Here is a 12317-nt window from a genome sequence, read left to right as displayed (position 1 = left end):
ATATGGGGTGCTGTGTGTACATTAATGAGGAAAAAAAATTAACTTAAATGATTTTAGCAAATGGCTGCAATATAACAAAGAGTGAAAAATTTAAGGGGGTCTGAATACTTTCCGTACCCACTGTATATATGATCTCTATATATCTCTTTGAATACATGCTATGATGCTACCTCCCTGAAACAAGTGTAGTAGCAATGTTCGCAGGGTCTGTTCTTGTGTGCTTATGTGCACAACGATTGAATTCAGACTGATTCACTGCATATCTGGTTGTCACAACCTCAATTATTCACTTTCACACAGAAAATGGAATTTAAGTTAATTTGTGATAACACCAAATAAATAAATATAGAAACAGAGGGAAGACATTTCTTACATTTATTACAGCAACAGGATAAAGTAAAGCAGCGGTGAGCACGTATGACACAGATGCTGCAGTGGAAGTGTCAACATTATGAAAGTTACTCGGACCTCAGAATGGACAGTCATGAGAACAACACACAATGCTGTGATCCATTACAGATCACAAACACAGGAGAGAAAGACAGGACACAAAACTCGAGCTGCAGCCGGAGCTCCGTCAAATCAGACTGAACAAATAATGCCTGATGTCCGATTCACAGTCACATGGAGAAAAACAGACAGAAAACCATTAGACAAATGGACAATGCAAATGGAAGAGGAGAGGAAAAGGATGAGGAGGAGACGGAGAGAGGGCTTAGAGGGTAGTCATGTCGTTCAGAGCCAGATCCAGCTCCTCGCTGAGGGCTTTACCCTTCAGTTTCTGAGCGTACACCTCATCTGTACATCATCCCAGAGGAGAACACAGACACACACGAGACGGACAGAACGAAACAAGCAGCAGAAAAAGACAAAATAATACCGTGAGATGAAGGACTATAAACACCAATTTCAACTATCACAGTAGTTTCACTGCAATGTCTGAACAAGCAATCAGTTTGAAATCTTGGTTAGAAAACCTTGGCACAAGCATAATTTTCAAGCTCACTAGGAGTCACTCTGAAATGAAACTCCATCCGCAAAATCCCATGATACATGCTCTCACGTGTCGTTCTTATTCACTCAACATCTAAGGTGTCAGAGTCACCTCACCAAAAACAGATGGCATGCAGTTTCAGTCCACCAAAAGACACTAGATCCATCTGTCAGAAATGCACACAACGCCTACGACATTTCAAGCAACGTTAGTATATGACAACTAGCTCTATCTGGTCAGGTGAAACGGTTTTTCCATTTTCCTATGAATCATTTCGGTTTACAAAACATGTGAGAGAAGTTATAATTAGAACGAGTAAGGCAGCAAAACTGCTAATACACACAAGTCCATTCCTGTTATTTTGTCATTAGCGCAGTCATTATTTACAGGCAGCAGAACAAATCTTGAAGATGTACCTTCTAAATCATCAATGGTCTTCTCAAGCTTCGCCACAGACCTCTCAGCAAACTCAGCACGCGTTTCAGCCTAGAGAAAAGAGAATCAACATCTTTTCATGGACTTTCTCAATATAAAAATACACTAGGATTCTTTTTCCTAAAAGATTTGGTCAAAACTTCAGAAATATTACATGAACAACAGCTCTATTGTACTTGGGTACATGTTTAATGACGATCAATGAACTGATCAAATGGTTGGCAAAATGGTCTGAATTGGTTTGTGAATCAGTCTGAATTGTTTATTTTCACACACTGAATTGTCTGAAGGGGTTTCACACTGAATGAAACTTTAGAACACAGAGAACATAAAGAGCACTGGATGAAGTGACTGTGAACACATCACAATCAACTGAAACCAAACCTGCAAATGCATCCTATCTTTTGCCAGAGTTAAAGATCTTTCTTTATCTCTGAGATAACAAAGTTCAACATCGCATGGATGTTGATTGGTGAGCCAGTGTCAAAACATTTACATTTAGTCATTTAGCAGACGCTTTTATCCAAAGCGACTTACAAATGAGGACAATAGAAGCAATCAAAATCAACAAGAGAGCAATGATATGCAAGTGCTATAACAAGTCTCAGTTAGCTTAATGCAGTACATGTAGCAACGTTTTTTTTAAATTATATAATTAATAAAAAGAAAACAGATAGAATAGAAAAAGAATAGAGCAAGCTAGTGTAATAGGCCTTTTTTTGCTTTTGTTAATTGTTAAATAAATAAAAAGAAATCAAATAAATAGAATACATAAAGATTAGAGAAGCTAGTTTTTTAAAAGAAAACAAGCAGTTAGTAAATGAATAGAGCGCAAGTCTAAAAGTTTATTTTTTTTAAAGAATAGAATTAGAATAGAGAGTGCTAGAGTTAGAGGGTCAAATAAACAAAGCCAATTCTTGAAGATGGCTAAGGACTCAGCTGCTCGGATTGAGTTGGGCAGGTCATTCCACCAGGAGGGAACATTTAATTTAAAAGTACTGGTGTCCCCCAGGGCTCAATTCTTGGACCTTTGCTTTTTAGCTTTTATAATTTTCCACTTTGTCAACTAATAAGAGCTCTTAAACTTACCTACCATTTTTATGCTGATGACACCCATCCACTCAAAATCAGGTCAAGATGTGGACTTATTCCATCTATTAAATTGTATTTCGGAGATTAAGACATGGATGTCTAACAATTTTCTGTGTTTGAATCGTTCTAAAACCGAAGTCATGCTTCTTGCTCTCCCAATCAACTGCGTAATGCTGGTTCTTTAGCTCTGCCTGTTGATGGTGTTGCGCTGGAGCTACAAAGTACATAAAAAAATCTTCGTTTTCTCACATTTAGACTATTGGTAATGCTCTTCTCATTGGAGTGTCTAAATCCTGCATTAACAAACTTCAGTATCTGCAAACTTTGGCAGCAAGAATTATGTCTGGGGCTAGGGTTGTTGAGCATGTAACCCCTGTGGCATCGTTGCATTGGCATAAGATTCCGTGTTGATTTAAAATCCTTATGTTAACATACAAGGTAATGCATAGTCTGCATGGGCTCCTCAGTACTTGGCCGAGCTTTTAACACCTTATACACCTAGACAAGGCCTTCTCATCTTATGCCCCCAAATTGTGTATGGCACGATCACGTTTTACAATTTACCACATCACTGCAGTTTCCATGGTCAAGGCTGTTTAGCTTTAGCATGGAGCCTATATTATACGAGTGTATAACGTATGATGGTATCAAATTCAAATGGGCCAAACAGCTCACCTTGTGTTTATAACTGGATATAGAGGAGCAAACCCAGTTGTGCTGAATATTCATAAACTCACCTCTTTGAGTTTGTCAGTGAGCACTCTGATTTCTTCTTCATATTTGTCTTCCTTCGTGGAGTACTGGGGAATAAATCAAAAATGAATCATTGATGCTGCAGCTATCATTGTGTAAAGATAAACTGAAAAGCAAGGGCATTTTTTTGCAATCTGTGCAATAATTATGCCTTTGAAGATAAAACAAAGGTTTTATTTACATACCATTCAATATTTGAGAACTCTTTACAGGCTAAATACTCACTACAGAATACTAAAATACATCTGAAAATTGTATTTTAAAATGCATATGAAATCAGAAGAAGAACATTGCATAGCATTGGCAAGAGAAATGGCAGCAAAGTCAATGGAGATTGTGAGTATGAGAAAGCTATTTTACTCGACAAAGGGAACAATTCACTTTATTGGCTAAGCTTTGCTTTAACAAGGGGAATCTCATTTTTAAGTTTGGCTTAAAATTTGGATAAATGACATGTTATTCAATAATTTGTTGTACAAAGACAAAAATTACAACCACAATTACAGATTAGCCCTATGAGAGTAAACATGGGCAGTCTGACTTGAAAGTGAACAGCAGGGCATTTGAACTTTTCACTGCAATAAACGCTATGAAGGCTCAGCCTACCTTCTCAGCCTGTGCCTCCAGGGACTTCAAATTGTTGGTGACATTTTTCAATTCTTCCTCTAGGTCACCAGATTTGCTGTACCACAGCAAGAGATGCAGGAAAAGAAAGGGCAAAGGAAAGGAGAGAGACAGCACTTTGAGAAGACAGAAAAGGCAGTGGTTTTTAGCAAAAGAGACCCCAACCTGAATGGAACAATGAGGCCATTCCCTTTAATTTTGGCTGAATATTAGAACCATTCAAAGTTCCAAGCACATCAGGCACTTTAAATGCCTTTACATTTCATTCACAAAACAGTTTCCCTAGAAAAAAGTAGTAATGCAGAATATAACAGCACTTGAGAGGCCAAAATTATAGTCAAATGTTTATTATAAGATTTAAATCATGCAAACTGGCTACTTTAATTATAAAATAATAAAAATAAACTAAATAATAATAAAAAATAATAAAATGTTATTTCCAAGGTGCTTGTTACAAAACAGCAGTAATTAAAGTGTGGTATTCCCCAAGGTTCTAGTTGAGGCCCCTTTTTCTTTTGCAAAAGATGCGTTTATCTGCACAGGGACAGAGTCAAGAAGAGCCGCACAGGAGGTCATAGATATCCGAAAGAGAGGACAGGTCAAGAGAAGCCGGCATTAACATGCTACATCAGTCTCTCGGCAGTACCTCTTCCTCTCCGGCCATCATGGATTTCATATTCTGGTCCATGAGTCTAAGTTCCTCCTCCAGCTGCCTGACTCGACTGAGTTAGTCCAGAACATGCATATTAAACTCAGTTTTTCATGCAAATGTAATGCACTTTTGTTACCATTGCATATGCACACATATATATTCCACACATCGTTTCTGACAGTCAATACAATCAATACATTTTTTTAACACTGTATTCTGGCAAGGAATTTGATTAAGCAGTAATAACCAAATGCAGATTAAGCTTGTTCATGTTTTCATGATGTTAGTGCTAGTCTAAACTTTTAGCATTCAGGAATATGCTCCCAAATCACTGAAAATAAAAATATCAGTATGATGAAATATCAACAACAACAGAATCCTCTGTTAACACACAAGGTTACTGATGTTATCATTTATTTATGGAATAATAATGCAATAGAGTTCAGTCTCAACTAAACTGTTTAACATGCATTAAATATACTTACGCCTCAGCCACTTCAGCTCGCTCCTCAGAGCGCTCAAGCTCACCCTCAAGAATCACCAGTTTACGCGCCACCTGCAGTCCAACAAGCACACAAACTCAATTTTACAATTACTATCAAATAACAAATATCACAGAGCTGTAAAGCCAAGTTATGAAGGAGGAAGTTAATCCCCAATAAAAAATAATGCAGGAAATTCCGGTTTAGGTATAGTGACACATCTTCCACACAACAACAACAAAAATATATTCACTCTGTGACAATTTGATCAACAAAGCAGCATGCTTGTTCTTCAGTAGAAATGCTTACATATCCTTAAATATCAATCAGACACATCAACAGAAATTGCCACCAACAGCCAATCAAAATTCAGCAGCTGATAAATTAATTTGTGCACGGCCACTGGACATGAATATACATGCATCTACCAAATTTGCCAAAAAATGACCACAAGCCAATGCCACGAAGAAACATTCTTAAATGAAGAAATATGAAATATAAGAAAACATAAATAAATGATTTCTTCATTATTTTTAGCATCTGAATTCTGAGTGTTTCTGAATCTATAAATAATAATGTTTTCCTAGTCTTCCACACCACCATTGTGAACTTTTTTGGAACTTTTATGCATGGCCATAATTCCACATACTGTGAAAAGCTTCTAGTTATAAGAAGCCTGATTTAAATGAATTCCAGTCATTTAATAATGTGAGGCTGGCTGACATGCACACCTCCTCATATTTGCGGTCAGCCTCCTCAGCGATGTGTTTGGCCTCCTTCAGCTGCATCTCCTGGATCTCCATCTTCTCCTCATCTTTTGATGCTCTGTTCTCTATCACCTTCATTCCTCTGTACGGAGAAACCACATGGTCAATATTACATTCAGAAGTGCCATGAACAGACAAACTCAGCACATCTAAACACAACAGGTTTAAGGTATTTACTCATGACACCCTAGAAGGATGGCTGATCCTCTGTTTGAAAATCTGTTTGAAACTACCTAAAACTCTGGCCTTGAACAGGTATCAACAAAATACATTGTTTTGTTTTTATGATTACAAAAAAACTAAATGGATGCGAGTCAAATAAATAAAAACTGCCCCGTGAACAAAGCCTAGATGTGTAGTTAAAGTGTGGAGTGATATATGTTGTTAAAGATGCTGCCGTCACACCTCTCGCTCTCATCCGCGGCTTTCTCGGCCTCCTCGAGCTTCTGTAGCGCAGTGGCGAGTCTCTCCTGGGCACGATCCAACTCCTCCTCTACCAGCTGGATGCGTCTGTTCAGGGACGCCACCTCAGCCTCGGCCTGCCATCACAGGAGAATCAGTCAATGCACACCAAAGCTGCATGCCATGGAGGAAATATGTGATTTGCTGTAACCTTGTTGGAGAATGTGAAGGTGACATGCAATGTGAATATCTTGTGATTAATATCCAATTAAGTGCAAAATTGCATCTAGAAGATCAAGACAAACCAAGTTTTGACTCCAACTACAAATTATCTTTCTTCATATCATGAAAAAAGGCATACATCTGAGATTTTACTGTTGCAACTAACAATTATTTGAATAATCAGAACATCTCTCAAATACATTTTATTTCCTGTATTTTTTTTGACAAAAGTTGCTTTCATATCCTAACCAGTGTTCACTCAGAACAATGTGCAAATTGAAGGTTATAAAATGTATGCTATGCAGAAATTGTAACATTGGTAATTTAATCTAATATTATGTAATATAACAATATTATAATATAACCTGCTCTCTTACACTGTCTGGTCAATGCACACACTCACTCTAGTGAAAGTCTCTTCTGTAAATTTAACAGTGACTCACTAGTTATGAAAAGCTGAATTGCGAAATGTAACTTTAACATTTACAGATAAGAATATATTTTTTAATGATAAAAATTGTCTGGTTAAATCTTTTTTAAAGGGGTCATATGATGGCGATTTCAATTGTTCCTTTCTCTTTGGAGTGTTACAAGCTCTTGGTGCATAAAGAAGATCTGTAAAGTTGCAAAGACTAAAGTCTCAAATCCAAAGAGATATTCTTTATAAAAGTTAAGAGTCAGCCACGCCTACCTAAAACGGCTCGTTCTAACACGCCCCCACATATCTACATCACTATGTGGGAAGATTTGCATAACACCGCCCAAATGTTCACGCAAAGAAAGAAAACTTTTATTCTCGCTGTTGCCACCGCGGCCATGTTGTGGAGACGCTGTGTGTTTTGTTGTGAAAGCGAAACTACTTTGTTTGGTCTTCCAAAAGAGGACGATATCCGCTTCATCATGCCTAGAGCTGATCTGTGCTGGTCGCTGAGGTTTGAGAGAGGCGGGGCATAGAGGACCTACAATAATGTACAGTATTTGAAAAATGTGTTTTTTGAACATTAAAGCATGTCAACATATTCTGTTACACCAAATACACAAAATAATGATCTTTAAAATAGCATCATATGACCCCTTTAACATCCATTGTGCAACAAAAATATCCATTACACAGACAGAACAGTGTACGGAAAAACTGACAAAGTAAAATACTGTTTTCTATACCACTTTTCACCACAAAACTGTTTCCGAATCCACAGCACGAAACATACAGTGTTGTGACTTTCAATTTAACCTACACATTTGATCAGTTCATGCTTCCCTGGCAATTGTTATGATTCCATCCCAATTTTTTTATGGCTGGATAAAGCAGAAGTTCCCATCGGACACACTCTCTCTGAATGCATTGCTGGCTTTAAGTTAAACTTTAAAAATGCAAAGTTCACAAGGTAAAGAGGGTTGAGCTCACTATCAACTGTTTGTCCAATCCTTTAATAGCTAACTACACGCTAGCAATGCTATTACTATGTCAACCCTTTGAATGTGGGAATATTTAATCATGTCACCAAATACAGCATACAATGAACATGAATAAACGGATATTTATCATTTTAAAGATGTAGCATTTTACAGATGCCTGTAGCCATTAACCAATATTTAAAAGTCTAAAGTCATCTTGGAGATCTTTACAACAAAAGTTCATCTTCATGGTCTAGTAAAACGACAAGGCTCAGTACAGAGGCGGCCTAATTTGTTTGTGGGTTAAAGCCATGCCAGCTTTATAGCTATTTTCATGGCAAGGTTCAAATCCAGGATTAAATATAAAAATAGCTAAAACAACTGAAAAGTAAATAATGATAGCTCAAATCAGATAAAGTCTACTATTAAACTTTGGTTCAGAAATGGTGAATGTTTCCAACATCAACATTACTTTGTGTAACTAGCTGTAACTTTTGCGGAGGAATGTTATCCTCACTTTCTAAGCAATCTCTGATTACTTTCAGGTTACTCATTACTCAAGAAAAATGGTTTTAATGAAAGAACGCAGAGAAAAAGCCATCCTCCAAACCTAGAATAATGAGTTATATTGCGCTGTCAGAACAGATTTTGCAGGAAATCACATGCACAAGTCATCTGAGCGTGTGTGGCGTGTGTATGGTGTGTTAGTAGAGTAAAGCTGAAAGTTTGTCATCACAACAAACAAGAAAAACTGACCATGAATCCTTCAAAACAGCACTCTTCCGGGAAATCACCGGTTGTTAAAAAGAGATTATTTGACTATTTCCTCCTGTATCCATATGTACACCAGGACCTCAAACAGCATTCATCTGAACAGAGCAGAGCTGAAGCACAACCAATACAATGTTCTCCTGCAAGACACACTCCATTTATATTTTCAGTCAGGTTAGACACCATACTGAACTTAACATGGATCAAAATGAGGCTGTCAGACTTAGTCTTTACAATGGCACGCACTCTAACGGTTTCATGGTCTAGTTAAAGTTTTTTTTTTTGGAAAGATGTTTTGTCAGCTGAACTATTGGTATGTTGTTGTTAATCAACAGTACAATCTATCGAACGCACTTCTGTCACTCACAGCCTCGTTTTTCATTCCTGTCAAATATTAAATATGGCACAACCTTGACTAATACATAGTGTATCTTTAAACGTACTGCGTAAAAATGTACATAAGAAAACTAGTTTATGTTCTTGTTCAATTTTTGTTCATTTTTAATCAAACAAATCTCCCGTAGTGCACTGTTAACATAAGGCACCTCACTATGGGACTCGAGGGTTCGAGACAACACCAAATCGATGTTGATCTTCATGTAAACTACCTACACTTCTTACAGGTAGACAAGAAGATGACCCTGGCCTGGGCCCGTGGCGGGCTGATGGACTCAAGTGTCTACATTCAGGTGGACTACACCTGCTTAATCACCTGTTTTAACTGAGCACTTGCATCACATATTCGCAGGTCCGTGTGATAGAAAGAGTTTGACTTTGAAGTGAGAGATGCTGTGAGTCTCTGCGGATGTGCTGTCTTCATCACCCGCCCTCAATAAAACCCTAATCTGCTTCTCATGTCTTCTCATTAGCTCAAGCTCCTCCGACAGGTCAGCAGCTCTCACAACCTGCTCTGTTGAATAGTGTGTGCTTCTGCACTCTTTCACCTAAATTGATACTGATATTTGGCTAATGTGTTTTTGAAGTGAACTTAATGTTTGGATTTTATTTAAGAAACCAGAGCATCCCGAAGACAGAGCACTCACTAGAAAACTACAACACGTTTACAGATGCCAGCCATGAGGAACACCAGTTTTACATTGAATAAGAGCCATTAATAAAGATGCTGTAGTCATCGGGGCCTTCCATATGGCCCCAGAGGCCCCTTTCTTACCAGCCTGGTTTGTTCGGAATAAAGGGACATCGGTATGGCAGGGAACATGATGTTTTTGAAGTTAACACTTGAACAGTGTAAACAGACAGATAAAACATCGCTCTCAGGCCCGAATGCGCATCCAGGCTGAATATGAGGGCCACTCACTCTCTCTCTGGCCTGCCGCTCCACGTCCACCTCTCTCTGCAGCGCTTCTGCTCGCTCTTCCGCATCGTCCGCCTGCTGCTGCAGGCTCTGGATCTTCCTCTTCACGGCTTCTATGGAGGTTATCGATGCCATTATTCCCACTGAACTCCCGAGTCTGTTGTTAATGTTAAACGCGACGCGGGCAGGGCAGCAGCAGCGATATCGCTAACGTTATATCCAGTGATCCTGCCTTTATCAGACACCGGTCATGCCAGTTTCTTCCTCTAATGTTTTTATCCAGAAGTCCTCGTTTCCCCTGGAAAAGTTTAGCGTGAATCGCCGACAAACGCTCTGTTCACACCGAGGGCGAAACAAACATCCGTCGGGCTGAAGTAAAGCTCATCTTCGCCGGAACAACAGATGGCGCCGCACACCTCTCAGGTGACCCGTGTTCGGCTGGCAGCAGGAGCACAGAAGCAGGAGCAGCTCGTTCCTCCATCCAGTGCTTCTGCTCCTCCCAGAGAGAAACTCAGCAGAGCAGAGCCAGGGCTGCTGCTCAACACTCACACCAAGCAGTTTCCCTCATAATGAAGGGTTTATGATTTATTTGGCATGAGGACGGGGCCCCAGGTGAGCTCGGAGCGAGCGGAGCAGTGTTGCCAGGTCCGCGGTTTCCCCGCGGTATTGGGCTACTGTTGCCGCGGGTTGTTTTTCATGTCCGCAAGTTGAAGCGACCCCAATAACGTGATATTTAGCCCCTGGAATACGAATTCTACCAGGGGAACCCCCGCAAAAAACCCTGTATTTTACCCCCCGGAACACGATTTGCTCCTGTGGAACTCCCCGAAACGCAATTGGGCGGGTTTTGTTGTGAAAACCTGGCAACCCTGTCTACAGGTGTGAAAGTATCGATATATCGATACTGACGCGAGTATCGAAAGTATCGATAATATCGATACTAAGGTGTGTTTTATTTACAAGTGATTTTGTTAATTTAACAAAAAAAAAAAAATGTGTACAATATGCATTGAATTGGACGAATAACCTTTGTTAGCGAGTAATTGTGTAGGATAGAACTATTTTCCTGCTCATCTGGACACGCAAATGTTGCAAGACAGAACTAATCAATCATGCTGCGTTCAAGTCCTCCTGGGACATTTGTACTTACGAGTTGACAAGTCGTAATTACGACGTCAGGTGCGTTCAAGTCAGTTTAGTCGGCACAAGATGGCGGTGTACCTTCTTTTAATAAATTACAAGAAAATACAACAGGGTCTGCATTTTTTTACTTGGATTTCATTAACTAGCTGCGTAACAAGAACATGACCAATTAAACTATCAATTTAAACAAAAATTTACCGTCAACTACAGACGTTGCATCCATCGATTCCGCCATGTTTCTCACTGACACGCCCCCAACTCGGAAACTCGGGGCTTAAAGAAAATTTCGAGTTTCCCGCTGGTAATAACGATTTTGTGCTGGCGTTCATGTGCGTTCAACTCGTAAATACGATCTATCCGACATGACTTGAACGCACCATTAGTCTCAAAACACCTGACGCACACTTTCATGAAAATGTCTTCATTCATAAAATCGTTTTAAATAGCCTAAAGCCTGGCATATGAAATAATAGTCCGATTTTTTTTAATGCTTGAAAAAAAAATTCTAAAAGTTTTCTGAAGAAGTATAATATTTAATACATCCTTTTTTGTTACATACTCAAGGAAGTTCAGAGGCCCAAACTGAGCAAGAATACCCACTTTGGTGCAGTGGCTGCTATTTACATGGGCAAAAGGAAAGATGAATTTCCATAGTTTGTCATGTAAATCAATCAGGTCATTATAACAGTATGACAGACTATTTGAATTAAATGCAGATAATTTGTCTTATTACAGTAGGGTAATAGTTTTATGATCAAAGCTCTGTAGTTATGTAGGCAAAACATATAATTCACTGCAATTCAATTATCACTGATAGATGAACAAATACATGTACATCTGTGATGTTTGATACTCACATTTAAGAAAACCTGAGTTGGCACAGTCCATTAAATGTTCATCTCGAAATATTCCTTGTAATAATAATATGTTATTTTTATGTTTACTTGATAAAAATCAGTAAATATTTCTCAGTAAATAGACACGTGAAGCACGAGCTGAAGGTGGATGTTTGTAAAGTTAAACTAAAAGGCTTTTTGCTTGATAAAAATGTCAGATCAGGCGACAGAAGGCATGTAGTAGATTGTATGCAATAGGTTTAACAGCAAAGTGTGGATCATGTTGATCGTTTAGAGGCCTTAGAAATGTAGAAAATTCTCTTTCTTCGTGTCTTTCACAAGTTAAATACATTAATACGAATATTAGCTGTATGTTTGATCCTGGAAAACAGTGACACTATGGCTCATTCATTAGAAGATCTTAACTGTTC

The 12317-nt window shown here is 38.7% G+C and overlaps 1 protein-coding gene across 8 annotated transcripts in view; it reads right to left on the bottom strand.

Annotated features, from left to right (window-relative positions):
• The window catches only part of LOC107737084 (tropomyosin beta chain), a 21492-nt gene that overhangs the window by 4334 nt on the left and 4841 nt on the right, over nt 1–12317 (bottom strand). The window contains exons 1-8 of one of the 8 annotated variants that reach the window (XM_016548548.1): nt 9911–10398; nt 6205–6338; nt 5764–5881; nt 5036–5106; nt 4545–4620; nt 3259–3321; nt 1411–1480; nt 143–798 (exon numbers count right to left, since the gene is read on the bottom strand). In XM_016548548.1, the coding sequence (XP_016404034.1) occupies nt 716–798; nt 1411–1480; nt 3259–3321; nt 4545–4620; nt 5036–5106; nt 5764–5881; nt 6205–6338; nt 9911–10042 (747 nt within the window). In that variant the 5' untranslated portion in view covers nt 10043–10398 and the 3' untranslated portion in view covers nt 143–715. Of the gene's footprint in view, nt 1–142; nt 799–1410; nt 1481–3258; nt 3322–3880; nt 3957–4544; nt 4621–5035; nt 5107–5763; nt 5882–6204; nt 6339–9910; nt 10399–12317 lie in introns of those variants that run through there. The other 7 variants (XM_016548531.1, XM_016548553.1, XM_016548540.1 and 4 more) reach the window with 7 other exon arrangements.

Source organism: Sinocyclocheilus rhinocerous, unplaced genomic scaffold (assembly GCF_001515625.1).
Source record: "Sinocyclocheilus rhinocerous isolate Xijiao unplaced genomic scaffold, SAMN03320098_v1.1 scaffold2386, whole genome shotgun sequence".
Classification (NCBI taxonomy): domain Eukaryota; kingdom Metazoa; phylum Chordata; class Actinopteri; order Cypriniformes; family Cyprinidae; genus Sinocyclocheilus; species Sinocyclocheilus rhinocerous.
The sequence above is the reverse complement of the archived record's forward strand: the minus strand, read 5'-3'. Positions and strand labels throughout refer to the sequence as shown.